We start from the raw sequence: 25,291 nt of genomic DNA, 5'->3' as shown, positions 1-25,291 counted from the left end.
GGGCTTCTTCCTGCTTTCCCTTTCGCCTCCCTGCATTGTGCCTACATATGTAAATTAACCGCCATCTTTCTTGGCAGTTAACTGCCATCTGAGTTGGCAGTTAATTTGCATATCACCCTGATTAGCCAATGAAAAGGGTAGCGGTCGTACGCCAATTACCATATTTCTCTTTTATTAGTGTAGATGTGGTTTAATTCATTTTCAGTGCTGCATAGTATTTCATTATGAACTGTCAATGTAAGAGCATACAATCCTATAGAGAATTTTTATAAAAATTTATTTGAGCCAAACAGGATACACCTAGAAGCAAAGTCTTAATCGACTAGGAAAAATGCTGCCTTGAAACAGACATCATGGATAGTTTGCTCTTGGCAGTTAATGGCATACTGTCTTAACAGTATTATTTAAATGTTTCATTGCACATTGTTTAATATCAGATCTGTGACTGTGTCTTCTTGGTGCTCTCTGTAATACCCCTGCACAGTTATGCACATAATATGTACACAGAACATTTTTTAAATATATATTTTTATTGATTTTTTGCAGAGAGGAAGAGAGAGGGATAGAGAGTTAGAAACATCGATGAGAGAGAAACATCAATCAGCTGCCTCCTGCACACCCCCTACTGGGGATGTGCCCACAACCCAAGTACATGCCCTTGACCGGAATCGAACCCAGGACCCTTTAGTCCACAGGCTGACACTCTATCCACTGAGCCAAACTGGTTAGGGCATGCACAGAACATTTTTATTGATTGAATGAGTGTAACTTTCTGCCTTCTTGTTTTGGTGTTCAGGGAACTAAAATAGAGTGTTCCCTTAGTGAGTGCAAATTTTCTGAAGCACAGATAAAATTTAACTACTTCCCCTGCCCCCCATAACTTAGCTAACTGGACAAAAATATATGTTGTCTGCTTAACTTGGTGATAATCAAGAGAAGTTAGAAGTCTGCTGAGCTGATAAGCAAAAGTTGAAAAAGTCTACACACATTGAGATGATGTTAAAATTCTAAGAATATCAATGGCTGTCATATGAGCATCATGAGTTATATTTTCTATTTTATACAGGATTTGGTTTGACTAAACCATACATAGCTCATTTTAGGACTCATTTAGTTCTTTCTTTGTTTTTTTTGATTTTATATTAGTTTTTATGAGCTTAATATACATTTAATTTTATTGTAAATAGTTTATTGGAGCTAATTGCTTATTCTACTTGAATCTTTCCTTTTTGCTTGAGTGTACTTTATCATGTATTTTATTTCAGTATCATCTCATTATTAAATAATGTTTATTGTTACCACCAAAAATGAAGTTGAGTTATGTAATGTTTTAAAATATATGTTCCATCTATATGTTGTCATCAAGATATGTGAAAATAAGTAATTTCATTAAGGTTTTCCCAGATTTAATTTTGTTCCTTCTTTCAGCTTTTCTTGAAGATATGCTGCTCTTCTTTATTGTGGGATTGCTCGTACATTTTGTGTTCTTCGCCTCCATCTTTGACATTTATTTTACATCTCCTTTGGTTCATGGGATGGCTCCTCAGTTTACGCCATTGCCTCCTCCAGCAAGGAGACTAGTGCTCATTGTTGCTGATGGGCTGCGGGCAGATGCACTTTATGAATTTGATGAAAAGGGAAATCCTAGAGCACCATTTATTAGGTAAGCATGTCAACTGAACAAAGACATCTCTGGAAAAAGTATGATCTGAACTGATCAAAATTTTTTTAAACAGAGGTATCCAAATTTCTTTATGCTTTTCTTTTTCTGTTTGTCAGTTTTTGTTATATAATTAAAGAAGTTAAAAATATAATCAATAGTGTTGTAATAACTATGTATGGTGCCAGGTGGGTACTAGGCTCATCAGGTGGGTGATTTAGTAGATTATATAAATTCCTAACCACTACACCTGAAACTAACATAAAATAATACCAAATGTCAACTGTAATTGAATAATTTTAAAAAGAATAAAAATTTGTGAAAAGATACTATGACACTTCATCCCTAAATACTTCAGTATGTATGTTTTAAGAACAAGCACTTTCTCTTATATAACCACAATACCATCATCACACCTAATAAAATTTAACATTGAGAGAATATTATTGTGTATATCAGTTATTTATTATTTAAAAATCCTTTCAATACTTTGTGGCTTAAAACAACACTGGTATATTTTGTCTCATGATTCTATACAGTGGTTGGGTGGGTCTTTGTTCATGTACCTGGGCTCATTTATACTACTGAATCCACTGGTGGAAGGGCTAGGACTGGGCTCAGCTGGGATTAGGGTTTTTCCTTCTTAAATTTTGACTGACTTTTTTTGTTTTGACTCCTTCTGTAATAATCATATTTTTCCAAAGTCTTAACAGAGCACTTAATTATGTCTATGTTAACTATTCATCTGTAATATCTTTTAGGAATATCATAATGCACGAAGGCAGCTGGGGGATATCTCATACACGTGTGCCAACTGAATCACGGCCGGGTCATGTAGCCCTGATAGCTGGATTTTATGAAGATGTTAGTGCAGTTGCCAAAGGTATTGTCTATTTAGACAATTTCATCCTGTGAAAAATTTATTGAGTAAATATTGCTTCTTTAGCTCTGAATCATGACACAAGGTGAAGGATGTTTTGAGATACTTTTGACAAATATTTTAGTAGGCCTCAGCTAAACACGTACTGGTATTGAATCAAGAATTAAGCTTTAGTATTATATCATCCTGTGCTATTAAAATAATGTGATTGGGTGGATCTATGGTTTTCCTAGAAATTAACTCTCAAAAGTTCAAAATAACCCTGTATTTTAGTAAGAAGTAAATTATCTATTGTAAGCTTTAAGAATTTTAACAAAATCTATTATTACTTTTGCATTTGTTGTGAAATTAATTCTCATTGTTACTACTTAAAGGATAGTTCTTTAGGGGCTATACTAATACCTGGTGAGGTATTAGTATACCTGTGTATATTATTTTGTTATTATTTGCTTTTTTTCTCAATTACCTGAAGGATGGAAGGAAAACCCTGTGGAATTTGATTCTCTTCTTAATCAAAGCAAGTACACATGGAGCTGGGGAAGCCCAGATATCGTGAGTATGTTTGCCAAAGGTAAGAGACATTGATTATATTTTCTCAGATAGTAAATAGGTTAATAAATTAATATAGTAATTTTTTTATACTAACAATATTTTATTGATTTTGAGACACATGTTTTAACATATTTAAGAATTCTGAAATAGGGATGTGTGTTGCAATGGACAAACATGTCAATTTGATTTTTTTCTTCTTAGTTGAAATACTGGCACATCATATAATTGGGCAGGCCAAAAAACCTCAAACTGCTTGCCACTTATATACTCTTGAATTCAATGGAATGACATATGTCTCTAACATTCAATAACTTTATAAGCTTGGACAAGTTAGATAACTTCTCTGAGCTTCAGTATGCATTTTTGTAAATATGATTTTTATGTCACAAGTTTGTTTTTAGGATTAAATTAGATAATTCATGTGAAACATTTAGCAGAGTGCTTATCATATAACTCCTCATGATGCTGATGCTGATGTCTGGTTCATTTTACATTGATGAATTACTAAGAAGTTGGTAAAAAAAATTTTTTTAAAGAAATTGGTAGTCACATAAAGATTTAAACATAAACATTTATGTTTATGATTCCTATTTTCATGTATTCAAGATCTTGCCATTTGGATTAGTTGTGTATTTTTTTCTGTGTACGAATCTGCAAGTATTAGAACATCCTTGATTACAAAATTTATATTACTATCTAAAATCACTGGTTTTTTTCAGTTTTATGTCATTTAATGCCTTTTAGTGGGAGCAGAATGGTCATTTCATTTAATGAAAACGTTTTGTCACTTATACTTAGTCACGGGTGTAATTATATTAGTTGAAATAATTGAAGATTATTATGTCTTGAAAGCAAAATACATACTCAGAATTTTATGTATGACATTCATAGAACATTATTATGTAAGGCAGGCCGAAAAACCTCAAACTGCTTGCCATTTTTATAGTTGCTTCTTTGGACAGTAGTTTAGCTTTGGTGAGGACAGGTGGCTTATTTAACTTGCCTTCCTACTTCTGGCTACAGTTGATAGATAGGGCCAATGCCTGAATTGGAGACAGTCCAATGAGAATGTTCCCTTTCTTATAGTTAACCAACAAACCAACTCAGATTTTTACTTAGGATGTGGGAATTAGAATGGCTGAGCAGTGGAATAACTAGTGTCAATAGGACTAAACTGACATTGTAAGAGATTGTCATTACTTTGTTTTATCTCTCCCTTCTAATCTATGAGAGCCGATCTAACTGAGAAACTCATTAAGTTGATTGGATTCTTTATAAGATATTGCAAATGTATAACATTAATATATTTGTTTACCCTGTCAAGCTATTTGCCTATAAGCCAGGGGTCCTCAAACTACGGCCCGCGGGCCACATGCAAATACAAATATCGTATGTTCCCGTTTTGTTTTTTTACTTCAAAATAAGATATGTGCAGTGTGCGTAGGAATTTGTTCATAGTTTTTTTTTAAACTATAGTCCGGCCCTCCAACGGTCTGAGGGACAGTGAACTGGCCCCCTGTTTAAAAAGTTTGAGGACCCCTGCTATAAGCAATGTCTATTCCCCAATATTGAGAAATATACACATAATCTTTAAATAAGAGAAGTGACTATTTGCATTTTCTTCTTGCTTTGGGTAGTTTTGTAAACTAAGTGAATTCATCTATTTTAGAGTATAACATTCTAACCAAAAAATATTTTCAATAATTTAATCCTTATAGGGAGACAAACTTTGGTGTTTATTTTTGTGTATTAGTGTTGTCGCTTTGGCAAGTAAGTTAACTTACATGTAATGTATCTGTAAAATTGGAATATTTGTGAGAACAAAGTAACAGCATGTATTAAAGTACAAAGCATGGTCCATAGTTAAGATTTAAAATAAATGTTAACTATTCCTCCCATCTTTCTCTTTCCCATCATAATCTAAAATGCTTTGTGAAAAATTCTGGTTACTCACAAAAATCTTTAAATGACTACTTCATATTTCTAACAGTTAAAAATTGTTTAAAAATATTTTTCCCCAATTTTTTTTCAGGTGCTACAGGAAACCATGTTTTTACACATAGTTATGATGCTGACAGTGAGGATTTTGGTGCCAAGGATGTAACAAAACTGGATACATGGGTCTTTGATAATATTAAGGTGCGTGTTATTGAGTGGTGAATGTACAGGACACATATTTCTACCTAAATTACTAGAAACAGATTTGTCAGTAAATACATCTTGTATTTGTGTGAACGTAAAAGTTTTATATTATAGCACACTATTTTTAAAAGACTGGATTCTAAGAAATTAAACATTCTACAATAATCAGTTAATAGAAGTTTAAAAAATAATTTTAAAAAGATAACCTTTTTAAACTACGTGTTTTAGATAGTAAAATGAGCCCTACATTGGAATTCAGTTAACCTGTATTTTATTCCTACTCTGCTGAGTCATCTGAGGTGTAAACCTTAACCAGTTTCTTACAGTGTGGCAGCCTATAAGATGTGTGGGAACCTCTTGAAAAATGCTGTTTAAATGTAATGCAATTATAATAACACTAGAGGCCCGATGCATGAAAATTCGTGCAAGAGTGGGCCTTCCTTCCCCAGCTGCTGAGACCGGCTTCCCTCTGGCCACCGGTATGCAGCAGGCACCCGGGAACCGAGCTTCCCTCCTCTGGCCGGTGGGAGGCACCTGGGTCCTGGACAGCTTCCCTCCGGCCCCAGCTGTGTCTCTAAGGACGTCTGGTCTAATTAGCAATTACCCTTTTATTATTATAGATGAAGTAGATGTTTTTTAAAAATTTTTACTTTAAAAATAATTTTACTTTAAAGAAAAATTAGATAAGTAAAACCAAATTTGCTAATTAATCATAATAAAATATTTATGCATTTTTGTAAGAAATAAGAGTTTTTTGACTATTTGATAGGGACAATTATCAGTTTCACCAGGAATCCAATTAAAATTCATAAAAAATTGTGGGAAATGGTGACTATCGGCTCTCTCCTCTTGACCAATCCATAGTTTCTCATCTTCAAATTATAGCATAATTTATCTGTTGTATGAAGCTTTCATTGATTTATCCCTAATGCTTCTTCTTTTTACGAGTGATGTCTTTTGAACTGACACTGTGGACTTCTCCATAACGTAGTCATTTTTCTTCATTTGTTTATAAATATGTGTTTTTAAATATGTGTTTGCATTTGTCTTTATATTTACTTCACAGGAATTAAGTTCAGTCACATTGAATCTTTTTGCATTTTAAAACTCAGTTTAATACATCATCTCCTCTATTAGGTTTTCCCTGACTTCTCTTTGCTTCACCTCACTTCCCATTCCATTTACATAATAACCCTCTTCTGTGTTCCCTTAAGGCCACTAGTACTGTTTTATTTTTGGATCTTGTCAAAATATTTCTTCAGTCTTCTATATATTTCTTATTTATTGATTTGAGAGAGAGAGAGAGAGAGAGAGACATCAATTTGTTGTTCTACTTATTTATGCATTCATTGGTTGCTTCTTGTATGTGTCCTGACTAGGATTGAACCCGCAACCTTGGCATATCAGGATGACACTCCAACCAACTGAGCTACCCAGCTAGGTTCTATATTTTATGCAATATTATGAGATTTTTATGAAATCACATCTCCTTTCTATAACCCTTTCTTGGCCACAAAAAAATAGCTTATTTCCTGTTTGAACATAGATGTCTAAAATGACAGCAAGGACCTTGTAGTGGTAGGCCTGAGGACAAATTTAAACAAAATAAGATAACTTAATAATTATGTATAAATTTAATTAAATGTTCTTATCAGAATTATTTTATAAATAAAATAAATGAACTAAAATTTTTAACTGATTTGTTACATATAGGAATTCTTTCATGCTGCCAAAAACAACCAATCTTTGTTTTCTAAACTAAATGAAGAGAAAGTAGTTTTTTTCTTACATCTATTAGGAATTGATACAAATGGACATGCTCACCGACCCACATCAAGGTAATTTTAATGCTGTGTTTAATTTCTTGTTTTTGTGGGTAACAACCATTTTGTTTGAACTTTTAAAGTAGTATAATTTTTTTGTGATTATCACAACAGATATATTTTAAATAACTCTAACGTAGAGTAAGTTCTCAATTATATGAGCTATAGATTGATATACTATAGAAGCTAAAATCACATGTGCTGTGGCCAGACTGCACATTAATATAAGTAAAATATACCCTGTATTCTTCATGTATCAAGGCAGAGAAAAAAAATAAGTATTTTAGAAATTCAGTAAATCTTGAAATCAAAGCATTTTTATGTAGTTAATATTTATACACAAAAAGATGTAATTAGCTATTCCTTATGTACTCCATTTAATCAGTATTATAGCTAGCAAATAATTGTATAAAGTTTTGTATACTATATTTCAGTAGCACTCCTTATATAGAACAGCAAATATTTTTTCACTTTGTAGACCATAAGAAAGGAAAAATCCATGTTATTATTTTTTTTTAACATATTTTTATTTATTTCAGAGAGGAAGGGAGAGGGAGATAGATAGAAACATCAGTGATGAGGGAGAATCATTGGTTGGCTGCCTCCTGCACACCCCCTACTGGGAATCAAGCCTGCCATCCGGGCATGTGCTCCTGACTGGAATCGAACCTGGGACCCCTTAGTCCGCAGGCCAACGCTTTATCCATTGAGCCAAACCAGCCAGGCCCCATGTTATATTTTTATGCTTTATTTCAAATTTGGTTTAGATTAGTCTAACTATAAAGCCTATTGATTAGCTGTCCATAATGAATACCTCATGATCCCCTTTTTTCACCTGCTGCACTGTTTTAACTGATAGTTTGTACCAAACCAGCCTATTCAAGCAGCCTTGCCAGCCTAGCCATTTTTAAGTGTACATGTATGGAAGCTTAAGCATAATTTGTTCAAAACATATTTGATATGGTAAGACATCATTTTACAATATATTATAACATTTTATACCACAGTCTAAGGAAAAATTCTACATTTGAAGCAGTTATGCTTATCTGTTGTGACAAGGACAGTATAGTTTGCATTATGAGATACATGAACTTGAAAAGCATCATTATTGCATTTGAAACTTAAAAGCATTCATTAGAATGTATTTGCTAATCAAAACCCTCCTCTTAAATCATTTCCAAGCAGTATTTCATATTCTTTTGCTTCTTTAAACAGAGAAAACATTATTTTTAACAATCTGAAGAGTTCTGATTTTAAACTGTTAAAGATGAAATCTAAAGTATTTCAGGGGTTACTAACTTTGAATGTCATGAGTTCATGTTAAATAAATTTGATTTTTCCAAATTAGTGTAATTTAATTTCTTCTTTTGTGTCTTTTTAAACAGGGAATATAAGGACAATATTAAACTCGTTGATGAGGGAATTAAAGAAATTGTGTCCCTGCTTAAAGATTTTTATGGAAATGATGAGAAAACGGCATTTCTCTTTACCTCTGATCATGGAATGACAGACTGGGGTTAGTCTTTCTTTAATTAACTTATATTCTATGATTGAAATAGTGGTAAATGGAGCTTGCAGATACAATGTTGAGGATTACATGTCTTAATGCGTGCAAAGTGTTTAGCACAGGGTCCTCAAACTTTTTAAACAGGGGGCCAGTTCACTGTCCCTCAGACCATTGGAGGGCCGGACTATAGTTTAAAAAAAAGCTATGAACAAATTCCTATGCACACTGCACATATCTTATTTTGAAGTAAAAACACAAAACGGGAACAAATACAATATTTGTATTTGCATGTGGCCCGCGGGCCGTAGTTTGAGGACCCCTGGTCTAGCATATAAATGTATGCTTAAAATGTAATTGTAAAAAGTTCTGAACTTATATAAAGCATCTTCTAACTATAGAAGTAATATATTCTCAAAATGAGAAATTAGAGAAAAGTAGGGATGAGAAAATAAAAAGTACCATAGGATTAACTGTACATGATGGCGTAGGTGGCGAGGTTAAGGTGATACTACTGAGGGACTTTGGACTACTGAAAATCCACTCTACATGATCCTGTCCTCCCTGTGAGATTCCCAAGGCAAACACAGTGTGTGCAGAGAGAACAAAATGAGGCAAAGAATGTTAGGGTCCCCAAATCACAATGTAGAATTCTTGCGAGCTGCTTCCACTTTATAAAGGGCTTTTGGCTGCACTAGCCAGAGTAGCCTGGAAGAAAAATATCTAGAGACTTTGCCATGCTCTTGAGAACAGCTCTGGTCTCAGCTACCTGCCCCAAACCTGGCTCGTGACTCCCCAAAGGCAGAGCTTTCCCTGTTCTTTCTGCCTTCGGAGCCACTCTAGTGGCATCTCCTCCAAGCCTTACTGTTATATTCTTCTTATTCTTCTTTCAACCAGAATCACTCAACAGACATTCTGCCCTTTTTTGTTTGTTCATTTGTTTATGCCTTTTTGTTATTGATGCTCTGACTTCCTGTGGGAATATTTTAAACTAATTGTTATACAGAGTTAGTTGCAAGCATTTGGGAGTGTGGTGACTAAAATTAACTATAGATGGATTAACTTTAAGTAGTTAAAATAAATATTTAGGTATAAGTCCATATATACTGGTCTTATGTCCTCTTTGCAGGTTCCCATGGGGCTGGTCATCCTTCAGAGACCTTCACTCCTTTCGTTGCTTGGGGAGCTGGAATCAAGTATCCCCAAAAAGTATCAGATCAACAGTTTAATGATGTGCTTTTGAAAGGTATAAAAATGTATCTTTATTGTTTTTATAAATAGGACATTTTAAAATAAAACCAAAGTTTAATTTTTTAAAATCACTTTCAAGTTGTAGTTTTCTTTTTGATTTTGTGCTTCTACTATTTCTATGTATTACTTTTGTATGTTCATATTATTTGGTTTACAATATTCAGCTTGAAATACACAGTCTTAGTCATTTGCCTTATGAAAGTTTAAGTACAAATTATACTATTGCCTTTTTTCCCACATACCTTATTTATACTAGCATGTAGAATAAACCTTGAGTCAAATCTAATTTGCAGACTGTCAATCAGATAAATCACGTATCATAATTGATCTTTCACAACTGGTACTGTTGTGAAACAGTACCCTGTCTCTAGTACTTTTGAAGTCCCTCTGTGTTGCCCAAACCTCCCTTGCTTCTCAATCCATGAAGAAAAGGAATGCCTTTTTCCTGGAGCTCTCCTTATTTTGTCAGGTAAGGTTTTATTCAGAGTTCCAAAGTTTTTACTAATTGGACAAAACAAATTGCTCTCAAATGTCTTACTTTGGATTAGTTGTATCAACTCATCCAAAGCTGCATTTTGTTGAAAATACAGATTTTTTTAAAAAATACAGATTTCCAGATTTTGTAACTAGACATTTTGATTCCATGAGACTGGGTGAGACCTATAAGTTTTGATTTTAAAACCTTCTCTAGGGTTTCAGACTCAAGCTGTGTTCAGGTATTTTTACCATGAAAAACTCTTTTTTATTTATATATTAAATTTCCTTAGATGCTTGCTTGCTTTTTTTAATTTATTTTTTTATTGAGATATCATTCTCATACCATAAAATTCACATTTTAAAATTGTCCAATGTATTCTTTTGAGTTTATTAATAAGATCATGCCTCTACTATCTAGTTATAAAATATTTCATAAACTTCCCCCCAAGAAAACTCCATTAGCTGTCACTCCTTCTTTCTCCCTCTTCTCCATCACCTGGCAACCATTAATCTATTTTGTATCTATGGATTTGCCTATTCTGGATATTTCATATAAATGGAATCATTCACTATATGGTTTTTTTGCACCTGGCTTCTTCCACATGGCATAATGTTTTCAAGGTTCATCTATGTTATAGCATGTATCTGTAGTATATTTTGTATAGCTGAATAATATTCTATTGCTGTATATATCATATTTTATTTACACAGTCATCTTCCGGACATTTGGGTTGTTTTCACATTTTTTACTTTTATGATAATGCTGCCATAAAGATTTGTGTGAAAGTTTTTGTGTGGACATGTGTTTTAATTTCTTTTGGCTGGATACATTGAAATGGAATAAATGGGTCATATGAAACTCTATGTTTAATTTTTTGCAGAATGCCAAACTGTTTTCCAGTGCAGTTGCATTATTTTATATCTTGTGCTCTGTGGTAACTGTGTTAGATTGAGTCTAAATAGAAGCTAGGTTAAATAGTATGTTTGTATTTAGGAGATAGGACTGTACTTTGGCATTTGATTTCTCAGTGAATTAATGTTTTAGAATTGCATGGCTTCAAGAATCATTACAGAAAAAAATGTAGTTTTTCTTATATGACTATTAAGTATCATAAGTTACAGAGACAAGGAATATTCTTTTTTTCTTCATCAGGTGATTAGTGTGAAGTTTTAGTAGCTGACTAGTAGAAGAAGGAACATATTTTAAACTTTATTAGCTTATTAAAGGAAATTTCATAAAAATATCTTAGAACCCTTTTGGTAATAGTATATCCTAATGCTATTAAATCAAGACATAGTCTCATAATCATTTTGGTTACTGCTTATTGAAATTTCTGAATTTACACATAGAAAGATAGAAGGATAAGGTTATCTTTGAAGGCAATTTTAACAGTAACTTATTATACTATTTTAAAATTTGGGATTAATGGCACATCAAACTACAATTTTAAGTATTTTGCAAGCAACTGCCATTTCAGAAAAAAAAAGAAAAACTTAGATTGACTAATGGACTACCAGTGCCTTAATAACCTCCTGGAACAGGATTGTAAATTTGTTGTAGGCATGCTAACAGTTATCATTGTGCCTTTTAGTTCCATTGTTCCTTCCTTAGCCTTTTGAAATTTTGAAACAGTTATCTCCATATGAAGTTTAATAAATTATCACAGGAAACACCAAATGTTTACTTTTCAGTTTTTCTTTTAAAATTCTCATTTTAAAAATATACAGCTCTGCCTTTTTAAGCATCCTTTTGGTTCATGCTGCCTTAAAATAGACTTTTCTAATACTTTTGTTTTTCATCAAGCATTGACTACTCATAATAATGAAATGATCCATTCTTTTTTTCATCTGAACATCAGCTTTTGTGTCTAATGATGTCTGTTTTTCAGGATGGAAATTGGAGTACTGGAAGAGGCAAGATATCAATCAGGTATTCATCTCAACTTAATCATGTTCAAATTTACCTTATCTTCTATAAGAAGGTTAGACCAAAAAGAGCCCCTGAAAAACCATGTATTAATAATAATGATAATAAATGATCTTTCAAAACATTTCAATTACCAACGGAAGTCCTTTCAGTGCAAATATTTTAACCCAACTAATCTTTCTTCTGACAAAATATAAAAAGCCTCAAGTAAAACTAAAAAGAGAAGACTCCCTCCAAGTTACACTGGCTAATTAAAGAATTATATGTAAATTGAAATTGCATGCCTGTTAAATTTCTGTGATTTCATGGTTGCCTTGCTTAGTTGCTTTGAGCATAAATCTAATAAAACCTCATTATAGGTTTCTTTCCTATAGTACGCCAGTTACCGTTTCTTTTTTATTAATACATATTTTAGATTAGTAACATAATCTGTAAATGGGAAGTACAGAATTTTCATTGTTGAATATATGCTATGTACATAGCCATCTTTGCTGTTTGTAGAAAGCATGGCATTACTGATACATGGCCTCCGAAGTGGCAGGAAGATATGACCTCCAGGTCTGCTCTCAAGCTGACATTCCTTGGATAAACCAAGGCCTGATGGCGAACCTTTTGAGCTCAGCGTGTCAGCATTTTGAAAAACCCTAACTTAACTCTGGTGCCGTGTCACATATAGAAATTTTTTGATATTTGCAACCATAGTAAAACAAAGACTTATATTTTTGATATTTATTTTATATATTTAAATGCCATTTAACAAAGAAAAATCAACCAAAAAAATGAGTTCGCGTGTCACCTCTGACACGAGTCATAGGTTCGCCATCACTGGTCTAGGATCTCCTTTTCAGGCCTGTGCTTACAGAAGCCTGTTCTTCAGCATATTAAGAATGCTCTCTTCTATCCAGATGGACATTTATTACCCAAATAAATGAGAATATTTACAATCAGAATAGCAGTTTATTCATTCACAGTAAAAATAACTGTCAAAGGGATAGAATAACTTGAAGACCATAGAACAAGAACATGTTTTTCTTATATCCAGGGTGGGTTATAATAAAAAACTGAATATGGGTTCAACTATTGCTCTTAGTAATCCTACTTCAGGTCTACATTGGATGAGAATTTCTCTATTCATTACTTCCATCAACATTGCTATGTGTCTGCAGTATTGTTTAAACATTGTGCAAACATTATTAAACAATGTGTCAGGGATATAATGGTAAGTAAAAGCAGATACTAATCAAATTATTATACAAATAAGTATAAACTTATAGCTGTGGTAAGTACTACAGAAGAGGCCTGTGAAGCCATGAGAGCATATAACTGATGTACAGTAGTCCACCCGTATTCACTCTTTTGCTTTCTGTGGTTTGGGAAAGCCCATGAAGTGTTTGAATCCTAGAGAGTGACATGATCTGCTTCTTTGTGTGAGGATTTTTCAGGCTGCAGCATGGAGAACAGATGAGAGGAGGCCTGCAGTGGATTCCGGGGGAAGGGGAGAAGGCGATTGGGAAGCCATTGGAGTTTGCCTGTTTTACGTGGGGTGGTACTTAGTAAAGAGAGTCCAGGTGGTAAAAAGTGAGAAGGATTGAGAACCTGGGACCAAACTCCTACTTTAAATAGGGGACTAGAGAAATGAGCTACAGTGAGAGAGAAGACACTCAGCTGAGTGTGGTACAGAGGCCAAGAAGGCAGTGGTCTACGCAGTGCTGCTGAGAGGTCCATTAATTATAAAAATCCACAGCGTGTATAACCACCAGTTATTGTAGGATTATTTTGTGCCAGGTACTTCATAAATTTAATCTCATTTAATCATGCTGCAACTCTGTAAGGGAAAAGCTTACATTTATTTTTTAACTGATAAGAAAACAGGCATCAGAGAGGTTAAATGACCTGCCCACCGTCTCAGAGATTACAAGCAAGGATTTGAAATTGGGTATTCTGGCACCTAAGCACTTTATTGCCTAAAAAATTATAAGGACTAATATAAAACCAGGCAGTACGATTTGGAAAAAATGGAGGTTACTAGCTCTTTTAGGGAGAATTGTCTATGGGATGATAAAAGGTCAAGTTAGAGTGGGCTCGGGAGTGATGGGGAGGTAAGAAAATGGAGATAGAAAGCATGAACAACTTCTGGGAAACTGGACTTGAAAGGGAGCTATCCAAAATGGTGTGGGGTGTTTTTTTGTTTTTTGTTTGTTTTTTTTGGGGGGGGGGGTGGTGTCTAAAGAACCTTTTATCTGGTTTATTTGTTTTTCGGTGTGGTTTTTTTGTTTGTTTTGTGTGGTTTTTTTGGACTTTTGGTCGGCCAAACCTCCTTCTGATACATTCCTTCTTTAATTCATATATACACTTCTCCAGTGAAAGTCTACTATTGCTATTTATTTTTTGTCTAATTAAGGCAGCCTTTCATAATACTGAAATCTATTATATAAAATGGTCAATTTCTAGCTACTAGGATAAGTAACTTTTTGCTTAATATGTTTAACATTTGGAGCTCTTAATGGTTTCTTTTATAATTTATTTTTTCATGAAGTCATGTACTTCTAACAAATGACATTTTTAGAGATCAGTATCTAAAGTGTATTAAATGTTTGAAGATAACAGATTGTAACAAACATGCAGATTATATTACAGAATAGTTGCCTTAAATTATTTTTCTTGTTGACGTCTATGGACTTCTTAAAATTGAACTTTTTCTGTTTGTAGGCCGATGTTGCACCATTGATGGCTTCTCTTATTGGAGTTCCTTTTCCCCTCAATTCAGTGGTAAGAGACAAAATTTTCTTAACAACTCTCAGAATAAAATAATACATTGAACAGTAAAATTTACTTTCTATATGTTTGTGAATAATCTTTGATTACATTTAAACTGTATTTTCCTATTTCTTAAATATGTAATAACTTTTCTACAGCATGAAATAAAGTCTAATAACTTTTCTTTACAATTTTTATTTTCTTAAAATGTTTACAAACTTATATTTGTAATTTAGGGTTTTAAAAGAATATTTTATTTATTAATTTGCAAGAGAGAGAGACTCACTCATTGATTTGTTGTTCCACTTATTTATGCATTTATTGGTTGATTTTTGTATGTGTCCTGACTGGGGATCGAATCCACAACCTTGGCATATATGCTCTAACGAACTGAGCTACCCGGCCAGGGCCTATATTTTTAATTTAGTTTTAAGTGATGAAAGCAGATAAATACTGTTTATTTGCAAGCAACAGAGACTGAATCCATTTAAAGGAAATGTATTTAAAAAATATTGATGGTTTGTTGATCCAAAGGGGTATTCAAAGACCAGGCTTGGAAATGAATAGGAACCAAGTAAGCTCTGGAGAATTGGGAGAAAGAACCAAGCCAAAGTCTACACTGGGGTAGACTAGCATTACCCCTGTCATACTTTTGTTCCTTGACCCTCAAGTCAAATTCCTGTGCTTACTGTTTGAGTCATCTAGCCTGGGTTATTAGTCTACCCTTCAGTGAGGGAGGCAGAGCCGCATTGGAGACCCATTACACTGTATCCAATGGGGGAGATCTCTCCACATAGAATGGTAATACTGCTAAGAATGGGAAGTGGAACCTGAAAAGCCAAAAAACAAACAACAAATCTAATTTAAGATGCTGAGTAATGTGAGTTCTATCATCGTGTGTGTGTGTGTGTGTGTGTGTGTGTATTTTGGGTAAGTGAAACAAAAGTTTCACAAAATAATCCTTACTCTTATATGCACAATATGCTCTCATACTTCTTACTATGTCTTTATTTTCTTTTTCCATAGGGGTATTTTGCATGTGCAAAGCACTTAATTCACTGCCTACCACATAGTAATTTTTTCATAAATGTTAGGTTTTATTGAACTTAATTCATCTCTTTTGTTTTATTTATTATTACTTTGCAAGAAAAATAATCGAACACTTTTCAGTTATGGATTAAAGTAAGATTTTTTTTGTTTTATTATTCCAGTAACTTATTTGTTCATATGTTTTGTCTTCATTGCTTCCTTTGTGAGTCTATTTTGTTTTATAAGAATTGCCTGAGCTTTGTTAATACTAATATTAAACCAGTATTTATTATTTATAGGGAATCCTTCCTGTGAATTATCTTAACAACACTGATGCCTTCAAAGCAGAGAGCATGTATACAAATGCAAAACAGATTCTTGAACAGTTCAAGGTAAAATAAGACACACACACCAAATGGACACTGCTACAATTCATAAATTGAATATATTAGCTGAAGAGATTTGAATTGTGTTTTAAGAAATGATTTTCTATAAGTTATTATCTTTAAATTTTATGTATTTGTCTAGCATCAGAGTTTCACATTTCTGAAATGCAGCATCCATGAATGAGTATGAGAGTGTAGAACTACCTTTAAGGGGTCTCTAATTGTAAGGTTATTACATATGCTTATAAAGACTACAAACCACGTCTTTATTAATTGGAATTTGCCCCCATTGAAGTAGCATTAGCGATTGTAACTTTTCCAGTCATTCCTGTACATTATTATATTCATTAAGAACTTCACCATTTAATTGAAACTTTCTGTTATTCTTAAAACAGTTAGTGCAGCTTGGCTTATTGTTTTCTAAGAGTCAAGTAGAATACATTACTGAATGTTGTTTTGCAGACTTGATATTTTTAATTCTCAGTTTATTGTGATAGAATGATAATATTAAATTTTTAAAAATATTTATGAAATAATATAGTAACACAAAATTCCATTTATCTTCAAAGTAGTTAACCATCCCTGAAGACCCATTTTAATAGATGTTTATGTTTCAAAATGAAATTAGTTAATTTTTTCTCATTTATAATAAAATAAAATATTTTCATACTTGGTTCCCAGGTGAAAATGGCTCAGAAAAAAGAAGCTACTTTACCATTTTTGTTTACACCATTTAAGTAAGTATATTTATTAGCTTATAGGAAAGAATTTTTCAATGCGTTTAAATGCTGACAGAATAAATTACTTAGAAACCTTGTGTTTTTTGTGCACATTAGTGCAAACTCCAAAATGAAAGTCTCATCTATTGTTTTTGTAAGTAATGAGCCAGATGCTAACTAAATATTTTTGTATGACTGGTAGAGGGTGCAGAGAGATATGGGAAATAAGGAGATAAATTCAACTATGCTTGACTGGGAAGGTAGGGGGACTCGGCTTGACTAACTGGGAAGGTACTGGTACCATTTTGGTTTATAGGAAGAAAGAAGAGCTGGTGTGAGAGGCAGGGATGAGTGTTCAATTTAAAATTGAAGACATCAATAAAATAGGGATGTGGATCTCAAGATAGAGATGAGAGTTGATTGTGAAGATTTTGGAGCCATCAGCATAAAGATGGTGGTGGAAACTGTTATACATGTAGGAGCTTTAGGCCTAAGGTAGAAAGTGACAAGAAAAGGCCAATAATGCAATTCTGGGAAACACTGACAACTATTGGTGGCAAAGAGGAGAGCAGACTTTAGTGGGCAGCAGATTTTGCTATCTTCGATCCCAGAAAGACATATTTTCCTTGAACCAGGAATGGTGAGAGTTGAGTCATAAATCTGGCTTTGTAGTACTAACTTGGGCAAGTTTGTTCAACCTCCTTGAAGTTCGTTTTCAATTAACAGGGAATTGCATATAATTGGAAGAATTTTGCTCTTGATCAAAATAAACAGAAATTGTTTGAAATATGGGTGTTAGGGATATGATTGAATGTCTAATTGGAATTATTATTTAACAACTTATGTATGAGTATGGTATTCATAAACTAGAAATGCTTAAATATTGCATTGCCCTGTGAATAATGTGACTGTATGCCTGACTGTGTGAGGAGGGGGTGGGGGAAGATGACAAAAACAAAGCATAATCATGACTTGCAAGTTATGATCATATGCAGTTAATTACCTTTATTTTTTAAAATATATATCAAAAGTAGATTTACCTTTGAGGAATGTCCCTGATTATGAGTATTACATATGCTTATAAAGTCAAGTCTTTATCTCTTAGAATTTGCCCCATATTATATCGTATATATGTATCATATGCATCTGTTTATGTATAATGTAGTGATATAGTCAGACCATAACAAAATAAATTAATGAACAAGAAATATGTTATCAATTTCTGGTATGAAGTAAATACGTAAGACATTGAACTGAGAATAACTGAGAATTACTTTAGCCCAGCCACTTTAGAAAAAATGGTCAGGGAAGCACTCTTCTCTAAGAGGTTCAAGTGCACACTACCCGCCTTCTTTTACTTAACTTGCTGACACACCATGGACTTGCTCTGATTTTATGCTAAACATCTGCCTACAGAGCCACTTCTCGCTTTGTGTCATCTCTGGGCTCAGCAGGATAGCTGATTCCCGCTCACTGGCTCACCCACCCTAGAGCAAAGCTACTGGCTCTGCCTGTAGACTTGAAAATCGCCATTTATTGAAAGCCTGCCATATAACCAGAAAAACCTAAGATAATATGAATAATAGACTTTTTCGTTGTTGTTAATCCTCACCCGAGGATATATTTCCATTGCTCTTTAGAGAGAGTGGAAGGAAGGGAGAGAAACAGAGGGAGGGAAACATGGATGTGAGAGAGACACATTGATTGGTTGCTTCCCACATATGCCCTGACCTGGGGGACCTGGGACCGGGGATTGAGCCTGCAACCGAGGTATGAGGTACGTGCCCTTGACCGGAATCAAACCAGGGACCCTTCAGTCCGAGGGCTGATGCTCTATCCATTAAGCCAAACTGGCTAGGGCAAGAGTAGACTCTTGAGGAAATAGATTATTTAAGGAACAGACAAGAACTTATAAATATTAAAATCCTCAGCAATATCTGAGATACTATTGTATCCATAAAATAAAAATCAGCATAAACTTTGCAAAATGAGAAAGAGTACAGAATGCTTTTTTTTAAAAAGGGGTAATGCAACTAAAAATTTAAGGAATGCTAAACTGTACAAGAACAGTCCAAATGGGAGGCAAGTCCTCCAGATTAGAATAGGAAGTGAAATGGATTTTAAGTAATATATGGATTGAATAAGGAGCTAGGGGAAACACAGTGACTTACACAGAAGGAATACATTTCTTCATCCTCCAAAATAATGACAATTGGAAACTTCAGGGTGTACATTTCAAAGTGTACAAGGAAGCATGCTTTAATTATGAAGCAACCTAAGATGTGACATGACTGAACAATTGCAGAGTATCAGAAAGGGAAGTCATTTGAACATTGGCACATGGATCAAGGAAATCTAATTATAGTTTGCTACTCAGTGAACAGTATTTAAATAATCGTAATGTAAATATTGGTTTTCAGTTTTTAAAGTCAAACCTTAGACAAAGTAAGGAAGACTTAAGATTACAGAATAGAATGCAGATGTTACCAACCTTGACAATGTACAGAGTTACAGGTTGGAAGGCTGAAGGCGAAAGAAATGTAAATAGAATGGTAATGATTCTGTTGTCTTCATAAAATAGAATTTGGAGAGTCAGGCAGTAGGTCAGAGAATAAGACAGATCATTAAAGTGACCAGCATAGCCCTACCTGGTTTTGCTCAGTGGATAGAGTGTCGGCCTGTGGACTGAAGGGTCCTGGGTTCGATTCCAGTCAAGAGCATGTGCCTGGTTGGAGGCTCGATCCCCAGTAGGGGGTGTGCAAGAGGCAGCAGATCAATGATTCTCTCTCATCATTGATATTTCTATCTCTCCCTCTTCCTTCTTCTCTGAAATCAATAAAAATAAAGTGACCACCGTACCCAATAGAGGAGGCAAAAATAGTAATATGACCATGTTGAAGGAGGAGGAGACAGTAGGAACAGCTAGTCAATGGAGAGTCAATAGAAAGTATCTCAGGTCATCAAATCAAGAAATAGTAATAAAAGCACATTATTAAGGCCTTGGCCGGTGGCTTGGTTGGTTGGAGCATCATCCCCTGCATCAAAGTGGTTGTTCAATCCCCGGTCAGGATGCATACAGGAGACAACCAATCAATGTTTTTCTCTCTTCTCTCTCTCAAATCAATTTTTAATAACACAAATATAGTCTCAGGTGAGGATTTAAAAAAATAAAAGCATATTCCTGAGAAAAATGGAGGTAGCTACCAAAATAACTAAAAACAGACCTTTGAAAAGTGTGTGTGTCTAATCTGGGGACTTGAGAGATGAGAAGGTTGGACAGGGATTTATTGGTTGTCATTATGCCCTCCTGTACTATTTCTTATTTTTATAAATTATATGAATATATTGCTTCAATAAAACATTTTTAAAAGAAACAATAAATATTTGAATCATTGGCATGAATCAAAATATTTTTTCATATAAATTTTAGAATCATCTTAAGTTATATAAAGAATTCTTTGGTTATTACAGTATACAATATTTCAGAAGTAATTTGGAGGAAATTACAACTTTTACAATATTGAACATTACCATCTAACATCTATTTATTTATATCTTCTGTTATGTCCTTAAGAAAAATTTTAGTTTCTCCCACAATATACATTTCTTATTACTTTTTTCCTGGATATTTTATTTCCACTCTTGTGTAGTATCCTTTTTTTTTTCTATTACATAAGCTCTATATACCAGGAAAAACAGTTATCACCATTTACCATCTGAGTACAATGGACTCTTTATTTTTCTCTGGTCTAGTGATTTTCTTTATTTCTACACAATCTGTTTTCTTCTAGTTACTATTATATATGCACCTAATGTCAGCATTGTCCACTTAGAAACTATATCACATAAATATTGGCACATAAGTATCATAAAAGATGAAAGAATACTGTGCCACACATTGCCACACATTCTTTTTTTGTTGTTAATCCTCACCTGAGGATATTTTTTCCTTTTTTTTTCTTTTAGAGAGAAAGAATGGGGCGGGGGGGGCGGGAGAGGGGACAGAGGGGGCGTGGGAGAGGAAAGAGAGAGCTTGACACATCAACTGGTCACCTCCCTGGAGCACATAACCAGGGCTGGGTGCTTGGGCAGACACGCTAACCACTGAACACACTGGCCAGGGCATCATACATTCTTTTTGCAAACAGATAGCTTACTTAGGTAGGTTCCTGTTACAAACAATTGTGTGATGAGGTTCCTTTTGAATAAGAACCATCTTTTCTTTTTATTCTTATAAATATATTGTTTAGTCACTGATTCATAAGTTTGAGAAAATTTAAGATATTGATATCTGAAAATTCATACTCTTTTTTTTCTTTTTTTTCCTTGGGAGGAGAAGGAGAGGAGATCTGAAAATTCATACTCTTGAGATCTTACTTATGTGATCCATTTCACCAGCATCACTGTATTTTAGTTTAATGATATCTGTTCACCATTCCTCCATTGTCTTACTTAGTCTTTTCCAGCATTAATACTTGATGAATAATATAATAATTTCTAGGGTGATAAAATAGTAAATGTTTCAACAAAAAGAAAAATTAAGACTGCTAAAATCCTATAACATATCTTAGACTTGTAAAAGGGTCCAGTGGATCCATATGGTAATTGTATATCCTATTTTACCCTATTCATTAAAAAGTAAGTACATTTTATTTTTGATATTTTAAAGACCCGTGAGAAAGAATAAAATAATGAAATAGTTATATAGAACTGTTGAAAAAAGAAACTCAAAACTAAAATTGGGTCCAGTGGATCCCAATGTTATGCCAAGGGTTGGCCAGCAGGTGGAGCTATATGACTGGAAGAAGCATGAAAGGTTTGCTTCCATGTGAAAGCACTTTAAAAATGAGGAAAACACTTTATATTTGAAGTGCATACCATAGAGGTCAAAGAAAGATAAGAAAAGCTTTAAAAGAAAAAATTCCTGAAGTTAAGAAAGAACAATAAAGGTCTCTTAAATATTTTAAGAAAAAGTGAAAATGGGAAGGAGATTATTGTACCTTGCCAATAGAAGCAAAAACATGTTATCTTTTATTTAAAATTCACTATGTAAATTCAGAGAACTTAAATTTTAACACAGTATTTAAATGTATTTTCTACTAAAATAGCAAAAAAATACTTTGATTCTTTTTAATGTATTTGTTTCTTTCAGGCTATCATGATTAAAAGTTTCTCCCATAGACCAAATTTAAATACTGGTTTTAATGTCAAACTTTTTACAATTTCATCCATCCTACATAGTAATTAATTGCTAGAAATATAGTTTTCTGTCTTAAAAATGCTCTAAAACTTTAAAAGGTAACTTTTACACATCACATACATACATACAGACATAGAAAAAAAATTCATTTACTCAGTAATGACACAAAAAGTAACATGATTCTACATTATTAGTCATTTTAAAGAATGCAGATTATTCTAGAAATAATTTTTTTTATCCTGCATTCTCTGTCTTTATCTTCTTGAAATATTTTTTTTAATGTAAGATATTATAAAAAGAAATGTACTGGATCTTACTAGGTGTCTTTAAAATATCATGTGTACATGCAACAATTATTTTTGTAATAAAAATCTTAAGAAGAAGATATAATACTTTAAAGGGCAGCATTTAAGGAGATTTGTCCTCCAAACAGTAGTTCATCCTAAATAATCAATGATAAGATTTTTGATAATTCTATTTTTATTTTTTTAATCCTCACCTGAGATTATTTTTTTCCATTGCTTTGAAGAGAGAGAGCGAGAGAGGGGGAGAGAGAGAGAGAAAGAGAAACATTGATGTAAGAGAGACACATCGACTGGTTGTCTCATGTACACACCCCGACCAGGGGCGGGGAGTGAACCCGCAACCCAGGGATGTGCCCTTGACCGGGCATCGAACCCAAAACCCATTAGTGCATGGCCCGACACTCTAACCATTTAGCAACACTGCCAGGGTGCTAACATTTTAAATTTTAATTTTGAAGTACTTCAAACATGCTGATGAAAATGGAGAATATAACAAAAATCTTTGTGCCTATAATCCATGTTTAACAAATGCTAAAATTTTACCATGTTTCTTTAGATCTTCTTTTTTCTTAAGATATAAAATGATGTAATATAATTGAATCCCTATTTTAGATATCTACCAATTTTTTACAATTCTTTTTCCCATTATGATTTTCAAGATTTATCCATGCTGACACATGCAGATTCCTTTATTCATTTTAATTTATAGAGGATATTCCTCTGATCCACTCGGAATCAATCCCCTGCCAACCCCCCTAATGCTGCTGCTGTTACTTGTTTTGTCTTTTTACATATATGTTAATATATTGTACCTTATGTGCTGAAATTTACATTTTTCACAAAACTTCCTTATGTTTAAAATATATGATACCAAGATTTATTTTGCACCCCTTCCAACTTACAGAAAATGAAAAGAAAATTATATTGGGGAACAAGTTTTTCCCAAGAATCTTTAATGTCATAATGCAGCAGTGAGGTTGGTAGAGAACATTTTGATGAATTCCAGACATATTCCTAACCTTTGCTATGTCCCAGGGTTTATAAATAGTCCATTTAGGAGAAATATAAATTAGCTCGACCCTGGTTGCTTTACCTAAGTACTTCATATATAATACAATGTAATAGAATTCATTAATGTAACATAAATATTTCCCTCTTAAAATGTTTTTTTCTCTCATTCTTTTTAGGACTCTGAAGTAATTTTGTTCTATACCAACTTTCTTTTTATCCTTTAATTTAGCAAATCATTAGGTATTTTAAGCAGGACACTGTATATTACTCACTTATTTCTCTTCCTTTTTTAGGTCTGCAATATTTTGATAGCATTTTAATCAATTAAGATTTATTGATTCATTTTATGTGCTTAGCACTTTGCTAAGTATTATTGTGGATATCAATGTAAATAATTATTGGCCCACATGGGTGTTAAAATTTAATTGAGAAATAATTTGCTCATTAGATCACACTAAAGTGCTAATGGTGTGAAGTGAGGTTTGGAGTGGATCATAAAGGATGCTGATGATTGGACTATTGAAAATAGAAAAGGGAGGATCCTTATGAACAAGAACTCAGATGTTAATACAAGATTGGTGACGAATGAAAAGTTTAACCACTTTATAGCTGAGGGTGTACATTTGGGATAATGGGAAATTAAGTAGAATAGAAGGAGATGGTCATGAAGAGTCCAGACAGTTTAGAACTGATGAAGTAGGCTGTGAGATGCCCACATCAATTTCATGTAAGTTAGAGGATATACTTGGTATGTCAGGAGGCTGAGTGGATCAGATCAAGGAGAGGGAGAGCAATTAGAAGGGTTTTATCAGAATTTGGAAAATTCAACTTAGATGGGGCCTTCAAAGAGTGCATATGCCTCCTGACCCAGTAATTTCATTTCTAAAACTTTTAGGAAAATATCCCAAAATGTGTGGTGTCTGAATGACAGAACTAGATCGTGGCAACATTTGGAAGTAACTTTTCTTTCATGTGTTCCTGCTTCCTGGTACCTTTTTCCTCCAAATTCTTAAAATGTTTTTTTCCTGGTGTCTGCAATAGCAGTGGGGTTCCCCTAAGTGGAAAGCTCTGGGAGCCTGGGTGTAGGCACAAGTTTCTAGAGATCTCTAGAGGGTTTGTAAATGAGCTGGGGTTTATGAATTTTCAGAAGTTATATGTAAGATTTCAGATTATATGCATTTTCTAGGCAGAGTTTCAGATTCTGAAAGAAGTCTGTGACCCCACCCAAATCAATAGCTTTGCTTCCTATAAGTTTCAATCTTATCTCTTCAGAGACTACCAGAACCAAATAGAAGGAAGATACGTGATCATATTGTGGCACACCATATGAAAGTGCCAATATTTAATTTAGCAGCTATTGAAATCTATATCCTATCTAATAAAAGAGAAACATGGTAATTGGCGTACGACTGCTACCCTTCCCATTGGCTAATCAGGGCAATATGCGAATTAACTGCCAGCCAAGATGGCAGCCGGCAGCCAGGCAGCTTGAAACTAACATGAGGCTTGCTTGCTTCAGTGACGGAGGAAACCAATGTTCCCCACCTGCCACTGCAGGCCTCTGACCTGCAACTCTAAGCAACTATGTAACAAATATAGAAGCTAAACAAAACGCCGGAAACCTGCTTTAGTCCGCCCGGGTTAAGCCAGCAGGATCGAAACATTGTT

At 33.8% G+C, this 25,291-nt stretch overlaps 1 protein-coding gene across 2 annotated transcripts in view; it reads left to right on the top strand.

The window, feature by feature from the left end:
• PIGN (phosphatidylinositol glycan anchor biosynthesis class N) overlaps positions 1-25,291 on the top strand; it is a 75,466-nt gene that overhangs the window by 5,096 nt on the left and 45,079 nt on the right. For both annotated transcript variants that reach the window (XM_006756796.2, XM_006756794.2), the window contains exons 3-13: positions 1,429-1,663; positions 2,422-2,543; positions 3,013-3,111; positions 5,125-5,231; positions 6,948-7,072; positions 8,443-8,573; positions 9,691-9,807; positions 12,179-12,219; positions 14,926-14,985; positions 16,302-16,394; positions 17,070-17,125. In XM_006756796.2, coding sequence (XP_006756859.1) covers positions 1,443-1,663; positions 2,422-2,543; positions 3,013-3,111; positions 5,125-5,231; positions 6,948-7,072; positions 8,443-8,573; positions 9,691-9,807; positions 12,179-12,219; positions 14,926-14,985; positions 16,302-16,394; positions 17,070-17,125 — 1,172 coding nt within the window. In that variant the 5' untranslated portion in view covers positions 1,429-1,442. The remainder of the gene's footprint in view (positions 1-1,428; positions 1,664-2,421; positions 2,544-3,012; positions 3,112-5,124; positions 5,232-6,947; positions 7,073-8,442; positions 8,574-9,690; positions 9,808-12,178; positions 12,220-14,925; positions 14,986-16,301; positions 16,395-17,069; positions 17,126-25,291) is intronic.

This window comes from Myotis davidii, unplaced genomic scaffold, assembly GCF_000327345.1.
Source record: "Myotis davidii unplaced genomic scaffold, ASM32734v1 scaffold11, whole genome shotgun sequence".
Taxonomy (NCBI): Eukaryota; Metazoa; Chordata; class Mammalia; order Chiroptera; family Vespertilionidae; genus Myotis; species Myotis davidii.
Note: the sequence above shows the minus strand (reverse complement) of the source record. Positions and strands in the feature narration are given on the sequence as shown.